The 20,041-nt window shown below is 36.3% G+C and overlaps 1 protein-coding gene across 4 annotated transcripts in view; it reads left to right on the top strand.

Annotated features, from left to right (window-relative positions):
- The window catches only part of CTNNA2 (catenin alpha 2), a 1,066,300-nt gene that overhangs the window by 203,546 nt on the left and 842,713 nt on the right, over positions 1-20,041 (top strand). For all 4 annotated transcript variants that reach the window (XM_081068568.1, XM_081068571.1, XM_081068569.1 and 1 more), the window contains one exon: positions 11,795-11,990. In XM_081068568.1, coding sequence (XP_080924694.1) covers positions 11,795-11,990 — 196 coding nt within the window. The remainder of the gene's footprint in view (positions 1-11,794; positions 11,991-20,041) is intronic.

Here is a 20,041-nt window from a genome sequence, read left to right as displayed (position 1 = left end):
TTTTAGTTCTAGTTTCAGATTTTTTTCTGCTCTGTCTTGGAACAGTTCACTTTTGTTTCATTTTATTTTAACTTTAGTAAATACTGAGTAGTGAATTATAAACACAATTTAGTCATTCTTTAATTTTCAGGGACATTCAAAACAGCATGGGATTTTCTCAGATAGGCACTGACGGTTAAAACATTTAGGATTTTTAAAAACAAAAACACTTTGTTACTCAAAATTCTCGATTCTAAGCAATTGCTCCTTCAGTGAATGCCTGGAATTGCTTCAGTGTCTTAAGTTTGAGCATCATTTTGCATTGCTTTAAGTGTAGACATTGACAGTTGTGCAGATTCCAGGGAAAGTTAGGTTATCAGTAGATTTTTAAAACAAGTTTGTTTCTTGTGATTATTTGATGTACTGCGTTTTTTTTTTTTGCAAGATGCCATAAATTGTAAAGCATGTAGTTCAAGAACTTCCAACGAAAACATAGAAGTAGTATCAAATATACCTTTTAAATGAAATAGATTGTAGGATTTATTCTTATTTTGGATATGTAAAAGTGTGGAAAAGAGACATATCTTTGGATTGACAGAATACAGTATATCCTACTGTCTTCCAGCAAAGATTTCACGATACTTTAAAGGATATATAAAGTACTAGAAGTTTAACATACCTTAAAGGAAAGTGATTAAAAAAAAAAAAAAAGCAAGATGACTATTAAGTACAGATAAAGAGCAGAGATTGAGACTAATACAGTAATACTAATTATTGACTCTTGTACCTTATAACAGGGACTACAATTTCAGTTAAATTTTTTGAAGTCAGTGCAAAAAGGAAACATTAATTTATTGTTTAATTCAATGTCCATAGAATAAAATCACCAGTTTCTAAGGAGAAGCTCCAGTATTCCTGGTACTGAAATCATGCATACATTTCCCTGTATAATGTGAAGAATGATATCTTATCGATTATTTTAGAGTGTGCACAGTGAGTTTACTAAAATTCTTAGTGGTGGTATCTCTCCATTGAAGTACTTGGCATCATACTAAGGCAGTAAAAACTTTTCCACCAATATCAAGTACGAGGTGTGATCACACAATATAGTGAATGTTTAAATTAAAAAAAAAATAATTACAGTAAAAGACACATTGCAATTAATCCACCTCAAAATACTACCCCTCACTTTGAACATAATTATCCCATTGTTCTTGCCACTTTCTGAAGCAGTTCTGCAAGTCCTCTTTCGTGAGTGTCTTTAGTTGCTGCCTCGATGTCCTGAATTGGTTCAAAACATTTACCTTTCACAGTCATTTTGACTTCGGGGAAGAACCAGGAGGCACACAATGTCAGATCCGGTGAGTAAGGTGCATGAGGACACGCTATAATGTTTTTATTTGATAGAAACCCCAGTATATCAGAAGCGATGTGTGACACGAGCATTGTCATGATGGAGGATGAAACAGTTTGCCTATTTCATGTTAATGCGCTGTTCCTAATCCATAATCCACTAGCTTTGGCATTTTCTCCAATACAGGATATACACACTTTAAAACACACCTTCTTTCAACCATAGCTCATACCTGACTGACTGCACCGAACAAGCTGAAACTTCTCACCCTCTGTTACTAAGGTTCAACACGCCGTTTCCCATATTGAAGATCCCTGCCTTTCCGTTGGATGGCAGTGGGCAGCAGCATTCACTGTATTGTTTGATCACAACGGAAAGGCTCTGTGTCACACATCGCCTTGGCTCACAGATTCTACTGGGATACTTCCTAGGAAATGAATTAGACTCACTTCTCACCTACAAGATGAATGGGGGATGCCCAAAGCCCAGACATTGCAGCCACAGAACGTTTAGCATAGAACACATTTTAATATAGGTATAACTGGCTGCTTATCATGGCCATAACAATGCCTCAACATCCCATCATAGAATGTCTATTTTGAGTTTAATTTCCCAATTCTACTTTTTGGTATTCTTAAAGTATTTAGGAAATGTATACCAAAGCAACTGATGGAGAAGACTTGCCTTGTGGCCTTATTTAAAAGTTGAAGGTGCGTCTACAAATAAATAAGTTAAACGAAACACATTATATTGAGCCTTTCTTTGTAGCAATAATTAAGAGAATTCACATCTGTTTTAGATTAAATATTAAAACCTTACCTTCAAAGTTTAAGGGTGTTTGTTTCCAGGTCTCAGTGTCAGTGATCATGCATCTGAATTCTGTTCTGTGAATAGTAGATAACAGGCAGGAAATTTCAAAGACGCGGGATAATTCTCTCTTTCATCCCTTTATAAATTACTAGTGCATCTTTGAAAGATCATCATTTCAGATTCTGACCTTTAAAGCTGTGGACGCATCGATAACTGTGGTTCTTATGATTTACTTTTTGTCTAAAATGGTGTGTGGAGTTGTGTTTGGCAAGAAAGACCAATGCAATAAGAAATTCTAGTGCATTTGTTTCTAAGACATGGAAGTCTTACTTTAGGCATTAGTAAGGCTGCGATAAGTCTGTATCGTCACCTTCTTTAGCTTCAGAACTCATCTAACCTTGCTGCTCTCCTTTTCTTTTTACTGTGCACAACATACACACACCTTAAATGCCAAGGAGGTTCTGCACTGGGAAATAACTTCTAATAGAGCATAGCATAACGTGAGCATGTATGTTTCCATATGTTTTATAAGAAAAAACAGAAGCCATGTTAGTGCTTACTGTGTAATTGCTAAGTGAGTAAATCAGGTCATCAAGGAATAATTCAAGGAAAACTTCATTTTGACTTATGTTTTGGCAGTTGTTTTTTAACTTGGCAGTTCTTAAAACTTAAGATTTCTCCTAGAGGCTTCATATTATCAAATGCATTACCATTTGAAGATTTACCTCTCCCCTATTTCAAGTTAAACCAGTTTTCTTTTTTCATTTATCTCCAATTGCTCCTGGAATAAACAACTCATTTTTGATCATTTTGCTTCCAAATATTCACCTTCCAGAGCTCTTGCTTTATTTTTAGGCTACACGGTGATCAAAGTTCTGTCTCATGTTAGCTGCATAGTTATGACAAATGGGATACTCCGAGTGATTCCAAGAGTAGAATTCACAAAGACTTACTCCTCACACCAGCAAAGTGCATGAATCTGGCGAAACAATGCCCAAGTAATCATTTTTATTTTCAGCTCTTAGTGCTCTTTCATTGGTCTTCTGGGGAACTCAAATAATTGCTTGCTTTGCAGTATTCACATCTGTATGCTCTCACATTTCCAAGTTCCCTGTGATTGCTTTACAGAGAAGATTGCCTTCCAAACAAGAGTCAGTTGATCAATTCATCAATGAGTTCTTTTTGAGGCTCAGGTTGTGTCATGACACCTAAAATAAAAAGAAGAGTTTGCCTGTTAGAAGTAGTTGCTTTGTCTCTTTCTTTTGCTTCAACTGGACTGCTGTTTCTGAATGTGACGTCCATAATCCACATAGGAGTCATCATTTTGTGTGATGAATACAAAATGCCCTAGCCCAGACCTACCCGAGCAGAAGCACTGCAAATTCTGGAAATTTGCCTTCTAAGACATCTAGGTGATTCTTAGGCATGATAAAGTCTGATGATCATTGTCCTAGAAGTCAGTGCTTCTCATATTCTAATGTGTATTTGAATTACCTAGGGAGCTTGTTAAAATGCGGATTCTCTTTTAGTAGGTCTGGAATGGGACCTGAGATTCTACATGTCTAACAAGCCCCAGGTAACAATGATGTCACCAGAATTCACTTTCAATTGACTGTTCTATGGATGAGGCTTAAACAACCTATACTGTTGCTGGCTCTGGGCAGATGTGACAGAGTTGCCAAGACAGAGTGCCTCGGGGCCCTCACTATTTCATAATGTTTTGGAAAAAGAAGTATTCTATGCTTATCAAGATTCTGGAAGCAAAGAACTGATCAAGTGGAAGAGTCATGGTCAGATAAATTGTCTTATAATACAACACATTGCAAGAAAAATAAAAGAAGGAAATGGTACTGGTAAAAGAAGGAAATAGCCTTATTGCTATTGTGCAGGAATGGAGGCTCTACATTTAGGACATTAAATGTTGAGCAGTTTATACCAGCCTGGGTCTCACACTGTTATACTCAGAACACACTGTCAACATATCTGAAAGCAAGGGTGCTCATCCTCTGGCTAGTGCTGATGTTTTTCATTGGCCAGGGTTCATTCGGACCATCATTATGTCAGGTTCTAGGACCCTTGACCACTTATACTCTGATCACTGAAGTGTAGGGTTTTTCCTCTTCTTTGATGAGAGGCAGAGAGAGACATTGAGGAAATACTTGAAATGGGGCTAGAGTGAAGTTGAGTAGAAAGGTTGAGGAGCCTCAGAGAGGGGAATATTGTAGATTAAGAGAGGAATTGGCAAAGCTAATGAAACAGTTCTGGAGGATGTGATCAGGATAATTAAAGGGGTGGTAGTAACAGCATGCATTTCCTGGCATAGGAGGGAGGAAGATAAAGATGGGTACCGAGAGAAGTCAGGTTGATGGGAAATCATGTCCTTTTTAAAGCTACGGGAATTTGGAGAAGGAAAAGATTGTGGTTAAAAGAATTAACTAGGAAATATTTCCAGGAGGAAGGATAATTGAGTTAATAGCACTAAATACGTCAGAGTGGTAAGATAAGATAGAACCAATTTGATTTTGGCAACTGATTAAGTACTTTAATGAAAGATAAGTTTAAGAGCACTCTGCTGCAGGAGGTGTGGGGACGAAAGCAAAATTTAGTGGGCTGAGAAATGAATAGAGAGAGAAAATGGAGACTTGAACATAAAAAAAATTGCAGTGACTTATAAAATCGAAACTCTTTAGCTTGGCTTGCAAAGCCTTTAAAATTTTTGTTCCGCCTCATCTATCTAACCTTGCTTCCTATGCCATTCATATACAGCCTTCTTCTCAAGTAAGACAGGTTTCCTTACTGCCCTGGAAAACATCATGTCCACTTCTATATCTCAACATTCATGCTATCACTCCTAGTCTCTGTTTCTGGAACTTTACGTTTTCTTTCTTTTTTTCCCCTGCTGCACAAGATTTGCTTCCAGATTGTTAGAGAGGAAAGGACAGTGTGTAGATCTTGAATGACTCTTGCCTTGGGTGAAAGTTGGTGTGGGGATTCGAGAGAGTGCCTGGTTGCAATAGGAGGAGGCATAATATCCAACCAAGAATTTCATCAATAAACAATCTTTTAAAAGACTGCCAACCAGCTGCACTAGATACTTAAAAACCTGTAAGTACCATCTATTCAAGACGTAGTATTAATTTGGATACCAATTCTTACGTATAGATATCTGTCACCTCCAGAGGTCATTGCTGTGTCTGTTATTTAGATCATCTTCTGTTATTCATTACATTTTTTATCATTTCTTCCATACAGCATTATATACATTGTGTTATGGTTATCTCTGAAAGTATCAATTGAAGGTTATTGTGAATATGATATTTGAAAATAGATTTTGCATTTCTTAATGCTGCTCTATTATATTTTTATTGTTTATTTGTTATTTAGCCACGTTGCTCTTCATTTGTATAGTAGCTTAATAGTTTACCTTTTAATTACTTTGCATTTTCTTGATAGAATCATATTGTCTATAAGTAATGGCATAATGTACTATTTGCCTTTATAATATTTATCTCTTCTTTCTTTTTCTTATCTTCAGTAGTCCCCCCTTACTGATGGGGAAATGTTCCAAGACCCACAGTGGGTAGTACCAAACCCTGTATATACTGTGTTTTTCCTTATGCAAACATACCTATGGTAAAGTTTAATTTATAAATTAGGCACAGGAGATTAACAATAACTAATAGTAAAATGGAACAATTACAACAATATATAGGAATAATAGTTATGTTTGATGTAATCCCGCATGTTTATTTTTTCTCTTACTTCCCTTGCGCGAGGGGATATATCAATAAAAATCTTACCCCGGGTAATGTCTGTGAAGTTTCTTCCTATATTTTCTTATAGGAATTTTATGGTTTCGGTTCTTACATTTAAGTCTTTAATCCATTTTGAATTTATTTTTGTATCTGGTGTAAGGAGGTGGTCCAGCTTTTTTTTTGCATGTGTCTGTCCAGGTTTCCCAGCACCATTTATTAAGTAGACTGTCTTTACCCCACCGTACATTCTTGCTTCCATTGTAGTAGATTAAATGGCCATATAGGCATGGATTTATTTATGGACTCTCTATTCTGTTCCATTGATCTATGTGTCTGTTTTTATGACAGTACCATGCTGTTTTGATTACTGTAGCCTTGTAGTATAATTTGATGTCAGTATTGTTATACCTCCCACTTTGTTCTTATTACTCAAGATTGCTGAGGCTATCTGGGGTCTTTTATGGTACCATATAAATTTTAGGATTATATGTTCTATTTCTGTAAAAAACATCATTGGTAGTTTGATAGGAATTGCCTTGAATATTTATATTGCCATAGGCAGTATGGACATTTTAACTATATTAATTAAATCAACAAACAACAAATGCTGGCACAGATGTGGAGAAAAGGGAACACTTATGCACTGTTGGTGGGATTGCAGATTGGTGCAGCCACTATGGAAAACAGTATGGAGGTACCTCAAAAATCTGAAAATGGAACTACCTTATGATCCAGTAATTCCACTCCTAGGTATCTATCTGGAGAAGCCCAAAACTCCAATTCAAAAATCTTTATGCACTCCTGTGTTTATTGCAGCACTATGCACAATAGCTAACACATGGAAACAACTGAAATGCCCATCGGTAGATGACTGGATTAAGAAACTGTGGTACATTTGTACAATGGAGTATTACGCAGCCATAAAGAAGAAAGAAATCTTACCAGTTGCAACAACATGGATGAACCTAGAGAACATTATGTTAAGTGAAATAAGTCAGACAGAGAAAGACAAGTACCATATGATCTCACTTATATGTGGAATCTAAAGAAAAGAATAAGTGAATGAACTAATCAGAAATAGTTTTGGAGACAAAGAGGAAAACCTGAGGGTTGTAGATGGGCGGGGGGGTGGGGTGGGGATAAGGGGAAAGGTGAATGGATTAGGAAGCAGATGGTAACCACAAGATGGCCTCAGGGTTTTTTGAAAATTAATTTGGGGAAAGTATTCAATAATGTTGTAAAGATTTTGTAGGGTATCCAATGGACACGTGTCCCATTTGGGAGACCACCTCAGGGATGATGTACATGCTTGATCACTGCACTGTACACCTAAAGCTGAAAAATAATGAACGGCAACTATAATTTATATATATATATATATATATATATATATATATATGTATGTATGTATATGTATGTATATACTTACAAGAAGCGGAGTACAGCATTAGGAATAGAGACAGTGGAAATGTAATAGCTAGGTGCGATGTCAGAGGGATAGTGGATGTGGGGAAGTGGGTCCACACAGTGTGAGGGATATAAATGATAAACGTCTAAGTATTACTGTGTCTTGTGCACCTGAAACTAATAAAAAAAAGAAAGAAAGAAGAGTTATGTGAATGTGGCAGTAAGTAAAATAAGGGTTACTTGACCACGAGTACTGTAATACCATCTATTTGATAATCTCAGTGGACTACTAAGTAATTAATGGGTGGGATGATTATATGAGGTGTGATCAAACAGTACAGTGAATGCTTAAATAAAAATAATTTATTACAGTACAAGACACATTGCCGTTAGTCCCCCTCAAAATACCCCCACTCACTTCAAATATACTTACTCCATTATTCTTGCCACTTTCTGAAGCAGTCTGGAAGTCCGCTTTGGTGAGTGTCTTTAGTTGTGCTGTTGTCGCTGCCTCGATGTCCTGAATCATTTTGACGTTGGGGAAGAACCAGAAGTGAATAAGGTGGATGAGGACACACTGTAATGTTTTTATTTGACAGAAATTTCTGAACCAGAAGCGATGTGTAACACAGAGTGTTGTCATGATGGAGGATGATTTATAGCACACTGTAAAACATACCTTCTCTCAACTGTTGCTCTCACTTGACTGACGGCACCAAACAAGTTGAAACATGTCACACACTGTTACTAAGGTTCCACGCGCCACTTCCTGTATTGCAGATCTTTGCCTTTTCATTGGATGGCACCTGGCAGCAGCATTCACCGTATTTTGTGATCATAATGCAAAGGCTGTGAGTCACACGTTGCTCCTGGTACAGCAATTTCTGTCAAATAAAAACATTACGGTGTGTTCTCATCCACCATCTTCACTGGATCTGGCACCATGCAACTTCTGACTCTTTCCCAAAGTCAAAATGACCATGAAAGGTAAATGTTTTGAATTGACTCAGGGCATCGAGGCAGCCATGACAGCGCAACTAAAGACACTCACGAAAGAGGACTTGCAGAACTGCTTCAGAAAGTGGCAAGAACGATAGGATAAGTGTATTTGAAGCGAGGGGGAGTATTTTGAGGGGAATTAATGGCAATGCGTCTTTTACTATAATATACATATATATTTAAATTTAAACAATCATTGCATTTTGTGATCACATCTTGTAAAGCATGACTAGGCTGGACAGAGAAGTGATTCACATCCCGGCAGGACAGAGGAGGGCAGCTGAGATTTCATTACGCTACTTAGAAAGGTATGCAATTTAAAACTAATGTATTGTTTTGTTTTGGAATTATGCATTAATATTTTTGGACCTGTTGACCAGGAATAACTGAAAGGATGTTAAGTGAAACCACAGATACGGGGGGGACTGCTACAATTTGTTGACTTTGTCTTGCAATAAAACACTGAATAGCAACAGGAAGAGCTGACAATTTTTTTTAATTCTGAACTGACAATTATTTCTTTATTCTTTACTCTAACATATGAGCATTTACGGAACCTTATCATTTTCCTTTCATTCTTCTGTCTTTCATCCTTTATGTTCTTCCACCCATGAGTAAATGGAAGCTTCTGCTAAAAGAAGATTTAATTGATTTGTTTTATTTGAAAGTAGTCACATTTTTCTTAGGAACTTCTGGTAATGTTTCATGTTTACTTTTTTCTACATAACTGACAGTTTATACTGACTTCTTATTATGAGTGTTACTTAGACAGTGCTTAACACACAGTGCGTAATGCACCATGAGACAGAATAATTGAAATTTGTTTGCCTTTACAAATATAAACCCACATTATAGTCATTTAGTGATTTTGGTAGATTTACTTCCACTCCCCAAAACTGTGAATAAAATTAACAGCTCCCTCCCTCATCTACTTTTTTTTTTTTTCTAATTTGGGAAGACTGAAAAATTAGATCACAAAACTTCTCAGAATTATTCATAAAGTGAGAATAAATCAGATGTCACTGAGGATAGGAATATTTTCCTCTGATAAACAGCCTAACCTAAATGAAGATCTAATGCACAGTACAATGAATATAGACAACAATTTTGTACTATAATTTTGTAATGTGATAGAGGTGCTAAACATCTCTACAACAGCTAACATATTACAATATATAAATATATCAAATTAACACATTGTACATCTTAAATGTATACAATTTTATATGTCAAATATATTCAATAAACTGAAAAATACATTTAAAAAAGAATTTTGAGGTGTTTGCTGTGTTTCCTTAGAGGGCGTATGTGCTAGTTTCCAGGTGTTGGCAGTGTGCAGTAGTTGAGGTTCCTAGAAGAGTGCTGTGTTAATAGTGTGTTAGAGTAAATCCTCATTGGGGAGAACACCCTTGCTCCTCCAAAAAGTAACTTTTGTGATAGGCTGCGTTTCTTCTGATGGTTACCTCTTTGTGGGAAAAGATTATGTAATGTGTTCCTGACTGCATGTACATTTTACAACTAGCTGCCATTATCTGACAGTCTCATTCTCAGTGATTTTACCTTTCTTTGTGCTTGTGTGTAATGTTTGTACTTAAATGTCCTTGCAGAGTCCTTCTTTAATTCACAGCGTCTCTTTAGCAATCAGAAAAAGCTGAATATGACAGCTCCTAACACTGCGTTAACCACTGCCTGACTATCGGTTCTACCTATTATTCATCACCCTAGTTCACATTTGTTCAGTACATTTTTTCTTCTGGTGGGATCTCATGCTCCGTATACTGACTGGACATTAATTGTGACTTTGACTAATCACTATCCTTGCTCTCCAATTTGGAGGAAACGGAAGAAATTATAAAATTTGAACTTTTCTATGAACAGGCTTTCTTGATAACCTCTAATAAAATTTGCCTACTAACCATGACAAATATCATGAAAATAAACCATAATACCCATATGCTTAAGTAGCTGATTAAAAAAAAATGTAGGGGTAATGATGACTCGCAACTTTTGCTGAACAGAAGGTGGAACCAATGCATTCATTTCCCTCTGAAACTTCTCACTGGGAGAAAATAAAGGCTGAGAATTCTATAGGAGATAACAGGTGAGAGAGAGAAAGAGAGAGAGAGAAGAAGGGGAGGGGAGCGGAGGGGAGGGGAGGGGAGGGGTCACCAAAGAATTAAAGCAAAAAATGGAACAAAATATTTAAATCCCTTAGTCAATAAAAAATGCCTTGAATGAAAGAGAATTCTATGTATTGAAAAGCAAACTCAACTTAAAATATAAAGGAGACATATGCCGGTAAACATATGGCTTAAAAAAAAAACAACAACTGAGGTATAATTTATATATAAAATGAATGCATTTTAAGTCTGTAGTTATCTTAGTTTTTATTCTATAAACCCATGTAAGCAGCATCCAAATAAAGATGTAGAACATTGCTAGCACCTCAATAATCACCCTCAACCTAAGGTGACTACTGTTTTGATTTTATCAATATAGCTTAGTTCTTTCTTTTCTGGAACTCAATGCAAGTGGAATCATATAGTATACAGAGTCTGGCTTCTTTCACTTCACATACTGTTTCTGAGATTAAGCAATGTTATTGCCTGTGTCAGTAGATTGTTCTCTTTTATTGCATTACATTTTATGAATGTAAACATCTGTTCACCCATGGGAAACATGTGTTCACCCATTCATTTGTTAATGGAAATTTCATGTTTTCCTCCTTTTTGGCTATAATTAATAAAGATTCTATTAATATTCATAAAAAGGTGAAAAACAAACAAACACACAACAACAACAAAAACAGCTTTGTGGCAAATTAATGAGCTCCCGGTATAGAGCTAAAAGGAGTTTGGCAGTTGAGATATGTATCCATATTATGATACTTAGAAAACTAGTGATAATGCAAATCTGATTTTCAGTTCTGGAACTTTTAGCTGGTTAACCAAATGTTGAGACTGAATATTTCAGTCCCCTTAGATTAAATTTACCATTTTGTTTTTAAAAGATGAAATCAGAACTAGCAAAAATCTTTAAAAGTCCTTGGTAAGTGACACAGAAGTAATGGGGATTGGTGGCCTGCCTCCGCCTGGACTTCCAGCCTCAGGACTGGGTGTTGGTTCATTCTCCTGGTAACTCAGTGCTCACAGGCAATTCCGCACTTTTATTTTTCTTTCCTCCCTGAAGCTGGTTACTCCAATGAGCACTGTATTTGTCAATCATGAAAGCACAACCTCCGGTGAGCTAGAAACTGAACTACTGGCAATTCTGCTCTTCCTACTCATTCGCATACTTTTATTTTTCTCCCTAAAGTAAATAACTGCTTGTTTATGTATTAAGCCATATAAATGCACATTTTCCTTTAGATGGGGCTGTGTCATGTGCATTCATGATTTGATAAACAAGGATACTTAAAAGATATGAGAGGATAACGTTATTTCTAGAAAGTTTTGCAGAGTAATTTTACCCTTTTTCTTTTCTATTTAAGGTGACGACCCTTGTCAACACCAGCAACAAAGGTCCCTCTGGTAAAAAGAAAGGGAGGTCGAAGAAAGCCCATGTGCTGGCTGCATCTGTAGAGCAAGCCACTCAGAACTTTCTGGAAAAGGGGGAACAGATTGCTAAGGAGAGTCAAGATCTCAAAGAAGAATTGGTCGCCGCTGTAGAAGATGTACGCAAACAAGGTAGGCAAAATCATTGTTCCAGAGGTGTCCAGACTGTGTGCAAACAATGGATTTTTCTCTGGAATCAATGCATTTTTACTCAAAGGAGTCATCTTGTTTTTTTCGGCTCTGTCTGCACTTGCCTTTGTTAATATTTGCCTGAATTGGGTGTGTAGACCAATGGAGGTGCTTTTTGTTGTGGCAGCCAGCATAGTACAGCTGCAAACACTCCACATCTGCTGTTACTTCACGGTTTTCAAGTTATTTTTCTCTTAGTAGGTGAAAACAGACTCTTGTGTCAAACTCAGGCTTTAAGGAGGATAGGATGAGAAGACTGCATCCTGTTAGAGACACCAAAACCCAGGATTTTAAGGATGAAGGGAGGAAGAGTATGTAAAGTAGTGTAATAAAATTACTGTTGCTTTGTATGATTCCCCAATTTTCATTTTCAGTTCACAGCTTTCGTGAAAAATCAAGCTAGCTAATTATGGATGAGTTATGTAGCTAACTAGTTAGCTAAAATGCTATCCATTCACAACATTTAAAATTTTTCAATTGTGTTACAATACACACAAAACAAAATGTACTGCTTACCTATTTTTAAATGTACAGTTCAGTCGTGTTGAGTATATTCACATTGTTGAGTAGCCAATCTCCAAAACCTTTTCATCTTGCAAAACTGAAACTCTGTACCTGTTAAACAACACCTCACTTCCCTCCCTTAGTCCCTGGCCACCACTATTCTACTTTATTTTACTCTTGAGTTTAACTATTCTAGCTACCTCATGTAAGTGAAATCCTACCGTATTTGTGTTTTTGTGACTGGCTAATTTCACTTAGCATAATGTCTTCATGGGTCATCCATGTTGTAGCATGTGTCAGAATTTCATTCCTTATTAGGACTGAATAATATTCTGTTGTATGCATATACCACATTTTCTTTATGTATGTGTATACCGCATTTGCTTTCTCAGTTCATCCATTCATGGACATTTATGTCCCTTCCATCTTTACCTCTTATGCATAATTCTGCTATGAACATGGGTATACAGATATCTCTTCATAACCCTGCTTTCAATTCTTTTGTATATATACCTAGAGGTAATGTGACGGCATGATATGGTAGTTCTACTTTGAGGAACCGTAATACATACTGTTTTCCATAGCAGCTGCTCCATCTTACATTCCCACCAGCAGTGCACAAGGATTCCAGTTTCTCCGCGTCCTTGTCAACACTTATTTTCTGTTTTTTTTTTTCCTTTGTATAATAGTCATTAAAGTGGGAGTAAGGTGATATCTTATTGTGGTTTTGATTTGCATTTCTCTAATGATTAGTTAGATTGAGTATCTTTTCATATGCTTATTGGCCATGTTCATATCTTCTTTGGAGAAATGTCTATTTACATCTTTTGCCCATTTTTAAATCATATTGTTGTTGTTATTGGGTTGTAAAGGTTCTTTATATGTTCTGGATATTAATCTCTTATCAGATATTGTTTTGAAAATATTTTTCTCCCATCCTGAAAACCTACCTTTTGACTGTGTTGACTGTGTCCTTGGATGTGCAGAAGTTTTAAATTTTGATGTAGTCCTATTTAGAAACTTTGGTTGAAAATTCTAAGGCACCATGAAATCAAAACACAAACCTCAGCTGCCTGGCCTCCCTCCTGTATTTTTTCTCTTTAACTCAGTGAATACAACACATATGTATCCAGTTGCACATTGCAAAAATCTTGGTACCATCCTTGTTATTTCTTTCTTTTTCCAAATACAATTTATTATAAAGTCCCATAGATTTTAAGAAAGGAGAGAGAACTTTCATTCCTATATACCTCATTCATTCAACAAATATTTATTGAAATTTTATGAGTACAAGGCATTGCAAATCATTGACCAGCAAAAGACACATGATATCGTCTATATCTTTATTAACTTGTAGTGTGGCAGGATGTTGGATATGCTTGTTTTAGTTATCAAAAATTCCATGTTTGAGCTGCCCCGGGCCTTTATACATTCTGTCTCCTTTCACACAGTTAACGATGACTCATTCTGCATATCCTAGCTCACAGAACACTTTCACAGGGACACTTTTGAGACACTTCTGTCATACTTTTCATGGCTCTTTTTCTTGCCACTTTCCACAGCATCATTTAGTGTTTGTGGGATGAGTTGATTGATAACTTTCTTCCCTGCCAAACCACCTTCTTCTTCTTGTGGCCATTTTCTTCTCCCTTAAAGTTAATTTCATTTGCATTATAGTAATGTAAGTCTCACTTTAATTTGAAATGTTAAATTTTACATATTTCATGGAATGTGGATGGAGTATACATATGTGTGTTTTAGCAATGTGTAACCTTACAAGTTTTTAAGTGCTATTGAAAACTGCTATTCCTTCTGAATTACAAATGTACACTTGTTTACTTTCATGCATCTGTAGCCTGAATACATTTTTTTTTCTTTTGTCTTTTTTTTTTTTTAGGTTGACTGATATGTAATAAATCACACACATTTAGAGTGTGCAGTTTGATAAGTTTTGACAAATGTGTACATCATGAAACCATCACCACACTCAAGATACGGACTTCTCCCTCGTGGAGAGAGGTTTGATCGACTAGTCCCTAGGCCACTTTCTCAAAGCACTTGTCTTTTATGGTGATACATTTTCCCTTTTAGTTCCCTCAACAATCTCTTAGCATTGCCTTATTTTTTCTTTCAAGTAAGTTAGTACAGATACCGTCTGTAGAAATTCATGTTTTGGTGTTCTTGACACTGGTCTGAAATAGTATTTTTGACAGTTTTTCGCCAGACTATCCTAGTGATATTACAGTGAGAAATTTTAAAGATGCTAATTTAGGACAGCTTCTAGTGGTTGCTCTTCTAGAGAATATTTTAGACTTCCTCTATATTATTCACATTCATTTCTTGTTGCAGAAAAATTATGAATCAGAAACGATGCCTGTATACAGCTCAACGGTCACCAGGCTCTTTCTCTGAAGAGGGTCAAAATTAAGGAAGCATTGCCATGTTACACAAAATGACAAACATTTTCCTGGCAAAAGCCTTTAAACTCCTCTTTTCCTCTTTCTCTCACTCTCAAATATCTCCGGTACGTTTCATGTGCCTGTCATGTGTGAGAGGGGTCTCTCCATGGCAACCAAGTCCTCATGTTCTCCCTCCAGTTCTGTGCCCATTGGCTCTCTTACCTCCTTTCTCCCCCTTCTCAGTTCTTCATTGTGTAATCTCATTTCCCTGCCTGGCTTGGTCCAATTTTCCTTTTTGCTCACTATCCGGATTTTTATATACAAAGGAGAGCCTGCGTTGATTTTCAGAGAGAGGTAGAAGAAAGGAACTTGAGGGAAACAAGTGAGGAGTATTTAGTTATTGGAAACTTTAAAATATAGTATGTTTCTTTCCATCAGAGAAATCTACTTTCTAATATGTAAGATGATGTTCAGAAATTTTGGCAATACTGACATTTGCAAATAATTTCCTTCTTTAAGGTGGCTGCAGTATCTTTATGTTCTTATTTATTATGTAATTTGTATGTGGAGCTAAGTCTGTTAGAAGTGATCTACGAAGGTTGGACAATTAAGTTTGCGAACTCATCATAGAAAAAGTGCAACCTACCTCATTGCTGAATATCACTATGGTTTCCCAAGGGGAGTCACCTTTGAAGTACTCCCCTTGGGAAACTATGCACTGACAACAGTGCCTAGTCTACCCTTCAAAGCAATTTTGGAACTCTTTTTCTGGAATGGTCATCAGAGCTGTCATTGTATTACCCTTGATGTCCTGAATGTCATCAAAATGTCTTCCTTTTAATATTTCCTTTATCTTTGGGTAAAGAAAGAAGTCATGGGGGTCCAGATCAGTTAAGCAGGGAGAGTGTTCCAATACAGTTATTTATTTCCTGGCTAAAAATTCCCTCAGAGACAGTGCTGTGTGAGCTGGTGCATTGTTGTGATACAAGAACCATTGTTGGTGAACGTTCACATCGTCTACCTTTTTTCAGCACTTCCAAATAGTAAACTTGGTTAACTGTTTGTCCAGTTGGTACAAATTCATAATGAATAATCCTTCTGATACCAAAAAAGTTTAGCAACATTGTTGCAACAAGTTTGGGAACTTAATTGTCAGACCTCGTACGTATACTATTGAGTTGTTTCTGCTTTTTACATCAAATGATGAAAAGTATTGCCACTTTCTGAAAAAATATGTTTCAGCATGAGTAGATGCCACAAGTTTTAATACTGTACATCTCCATTTTCAGATTTTTAATATAGAAACATTTATTGTTGGTTTTTAAGTTTCACAACATTCATGGTTATAATTACTGTAATTTGGCAAGATATTATATGAAGTTATCTAACTATGTCATTTTGTGTCTCCTGTGGTTAACCTTAGCATTGTTTGAAATGCTTTACAATTTTAAAAACTATGTTACCTGCTTTTAACGTAGGCTACATGCCAGATTTTTAAAAGTGCTCACTATGGGTAGTAAGAGTATTTTCACTAGAACATTAGAGTAGAAGATTTTCCTGTACTTTTAAGTTATAACCTGCAAGAAAATATATTTGCGTAGGTTTATGATAGCATTTGTGTTAAAAACAACATACACACACACATACACATACACACCGGGGGTGCCAAAACAATGTGTACAAGTGGACACTCTGGTCAGTGTTGCTCAAGCAGTAGTTCGCCGTAATCAGAAGTGTCTGGATGCTGATGGTAACCACTTTGAGCACCTCTTGTCATTGCAGAAGTCAAACGTGACTTGTATTCTTTTATAGGCGGATATTTTGTATTGCAATTTCAGTAGTTTTTTTTCCTTTCTTAAAATGCATGTACATTTTTTTGGCACCGTGTGTGTGTGTGTGTGTGTGTGTGTGTGTGTGTGTGTGTGTGTGTTTGTATACAATCTGAAAATGGAGATGTACAATATGAAAACTCGTGGAATCTACTCATAATGAAATTTTTTAGAAAGTGGCAGTACTTTTGATCATGTGATGTAAAAAGCAGAAACAACTCATAGTAATAGATCACTTCTAATAAATAATATATATGTAATATATGTATGTAACACATATTATATATATTATATATTTATTAAAAACTTAGAACTGATATTTTAGACTTGAGTAAAGATGAGATATTTGGTCAGGGGAGTGTGTGTCAGATTTAATTAATATATGGCTAAATTAATTCCATATATATAGATTGTCTTCCTAATTGAAGTTTGGACTTCATCACAATATGAAAATTGATGTGTACATACTTCTCTCTACTCCTATAGCAGCTGGCATGGTTCTCTCGAACATGACAGGCAATATTTAGGGAAGAGACTTACATGTGAAGTCAGCAAAGTATTGGGTGTTTTATTGAGATATCTGACTTCTCATGTTACTTTGGCCAATAACTGTATGATTTATGCTAAAATACTTTCAGCCTCAGTTGCTCTATTTTTCAAATACAAAATAGTTGTATTTGAAATTGTGTTTGCTTCATTAGGTTGTTTTACATAATGAAATCCCAAAGGACTGAAAAACTTAAATGTCATATAGATATCAAAGTAAATCAATTAATTATAATTAATCAATCAATCTGTAGTCCATATAGCAATAATACTCCTTTCTATATTAGTGTGCGATTCTGAAGAAAGGAAGGAAAGAAAGGAGGAAGGAAGGAAGGAAGGAAGGAAGGAACGAAGGAAGGAAGGAAGGAAGGAAGGAAGGAAGAAAGGAAGGAAAGAAGGAAAAAAAGAAAGAAGGAAAGAAGGAAAGAAGAAAGGAAGAAAAGGAGGGAGGGAAAGAGGGAAGAACCTGTTTGGTTCCTATCTATTTAATTGGTATTTTAGAAAGATTAATTTGGTACCTTCATAAAAAGTTGACTAAATCAGAGAAAGAATGGATTCAGACGTTGCTTGGTTGTTATTGTAATATTGCAGAGAAAACAAAACAAAACAAAGTCCTTTGATGTTCTCGGGTTGGGGTAGTGGCAATAGGAACAGAAATAAAGGAACTAGAAGTTGCAGGCATTAAAAAAAGGAATAAAAGATTTGGCACTTCTTGAAGGGAAAGGATGAATTAACATTTATTCTGTTTTTGGCCCTAGACAACTTAACTGGGACATCTTAAGAGGTGACGGGTGGGGAGAAAGGATCAATTTGATTTTAAACGTTGATGAATGAGGGGAATGCCTAGCAAATGGTTCATGCTATAGGAATGGGACGTTGCAGAAACAGAGACATTTGGAAGTCTTTGGAGTTGATAAATAGAGCTTGTACAGAGTTTTCTTTGAGTATTTGCCAATAAAGAGAGAGGAATACAGTTTTAGTTTTTGGAAAAAAGGCCAAATTGGAATTAGAGGATAGAATAGAAATAAATTCAATAGGTAAGTCATGACCTGAAATGTTACCAGAGAGCCAACAGAACCAAGACCTCCAATTTAAGGAAGTGTTTTGCAAAGGAGACAGTAATCAATCTGGACTCTAGAATGTTGCTGCAATTATGTCAAATTCTTCCGAGGTCATGGAGGATGGACAAAGAGACCATGCCTTGGATTTTGCTAGAAAGGTGTCTTTAATTATATTTAAAAGTGCATTTTCAGCAAGCTGCAGGTACAATAGTTAAATAACAAGAAGGAATAGATGCTGAAAGAACATAGTGAATGGTGAACTAAAGGACGTAGGCAGGAAAGGTAACCAGGTCCTTCTTTGGTCATCACTCTATATACCACAGATACTTCTTTTTGTCTCTGTACATGGGTGGGACTCAAATGAGGGACCGTGTGTTATTTTATCTGTGGAGCCTGGCTCAATGTCTGACACATAGTGTGCACTTAATGCAAGATTCAGAAGATTGTCACAAAATGAATGGAGAGCACTAGAAGAGAAATGTGAGACAACATTAAGGACAAAGAATATGATTGCTTGTTTGCTTGCTTAGTTGTTTTGTTTAAACCAAATCAGACATATTGGAGCAAAGATCAAGGGAGGGAGCAAGTAGTGAGAGAAATTGTAGATGCAAAGGGAAAAAAACTCAGGTTGGTGGCATGAGGTGGTACAGATGGGACGTTTCTTCATCTAGAAAACTGGTAGGGAGTAGATCTATACCCAATCATGGGTTTATAGAAACCATAAGAACCAAAGCAGACTGGATGGAATTTTCTCAAATATTTTGAACAAAGAGGAGGTAGTTTTAGTGAACCAGGTATATCTGATATTTGACTACTGTTGCAGATAATTTTATATTTTTTGTTTGTTACTGGCATCTCTGTGGGTCTCTCACACATTTATAAAGGATTTTATTTATTGCATACAACTGATTATTACAATTTCCTTGGATGTAACTAAAAAGACCAATTTATAACAGGCTTTATTATCTAAGAATTTTTCAATTTAATTTGTTTGCTTGATGTATAACAGCATCTGCCAGCAGTGGGATACTCACATATTGTCTTTGTGAATCGTCTTAGATCTGAAGCAGATCCAGAAGCTATCCTTTGAAAGATAGGCACCATTCTTCATGTTTGCCCAATAAACAGATCTGTTTAATGGTGTAATGCAGCACTTGCTTTTATGCCATCATCTCATTATTTTATTCCCAAACCTTCTTTCTGAAGCCCTGGAACAGTTGCTTGGGCTTCCTCTCTTCAGTCACCAACCTTCTCTGATTGCCCACTATCTGTCTGGCACATAGTGTTTAATTGTTTAATCAAAACAATTAAGACATGCCCCAGATCTCAGGACGCACCAGTTTAGGGTATAGAATGAGATATACATGGTCCTCATGCAACTTTCAGAGGGATCCCACGGAACAAAGAAAGGACAGATAAAAGACAAAGACACTTAGCATTATACTCTCAAGATCCATCCATGTGGTCCCAAATGCTCCTATATCATCTTTCCTTAACGCCGAATAGTATTCCATTGTGTATATACCACAACTTCTTTATCCATTCATCTATCGAAGGACATTTTGGTTGTTTCCATGTCTTGGCCACCATAAACAAAGCTGCTGAGAGTATAATGCTAAGTGAAATAAGTCAGACAGAAAAAGCAGAGAACCCTA

This window comes from Rhinolophus hipposideros, assembly GCF_964194185.1.
Source record: "Rhinolophus hipposideros genome assembly, chromosome: 12".
NCBI classification, from domain to species: domain Eukaryota; kingdom Metazoa; phylum Chordata; class Mammalia; order Chiroptera; family Rhinolophidae; genus Rhinolophus; species Rhinolophus hipposideros.
The sequence above is the reverse complement of the archived record's forward strand: the minus strand, read 5'-3'. Positions and strand labels throughout refer to the sequence as shown.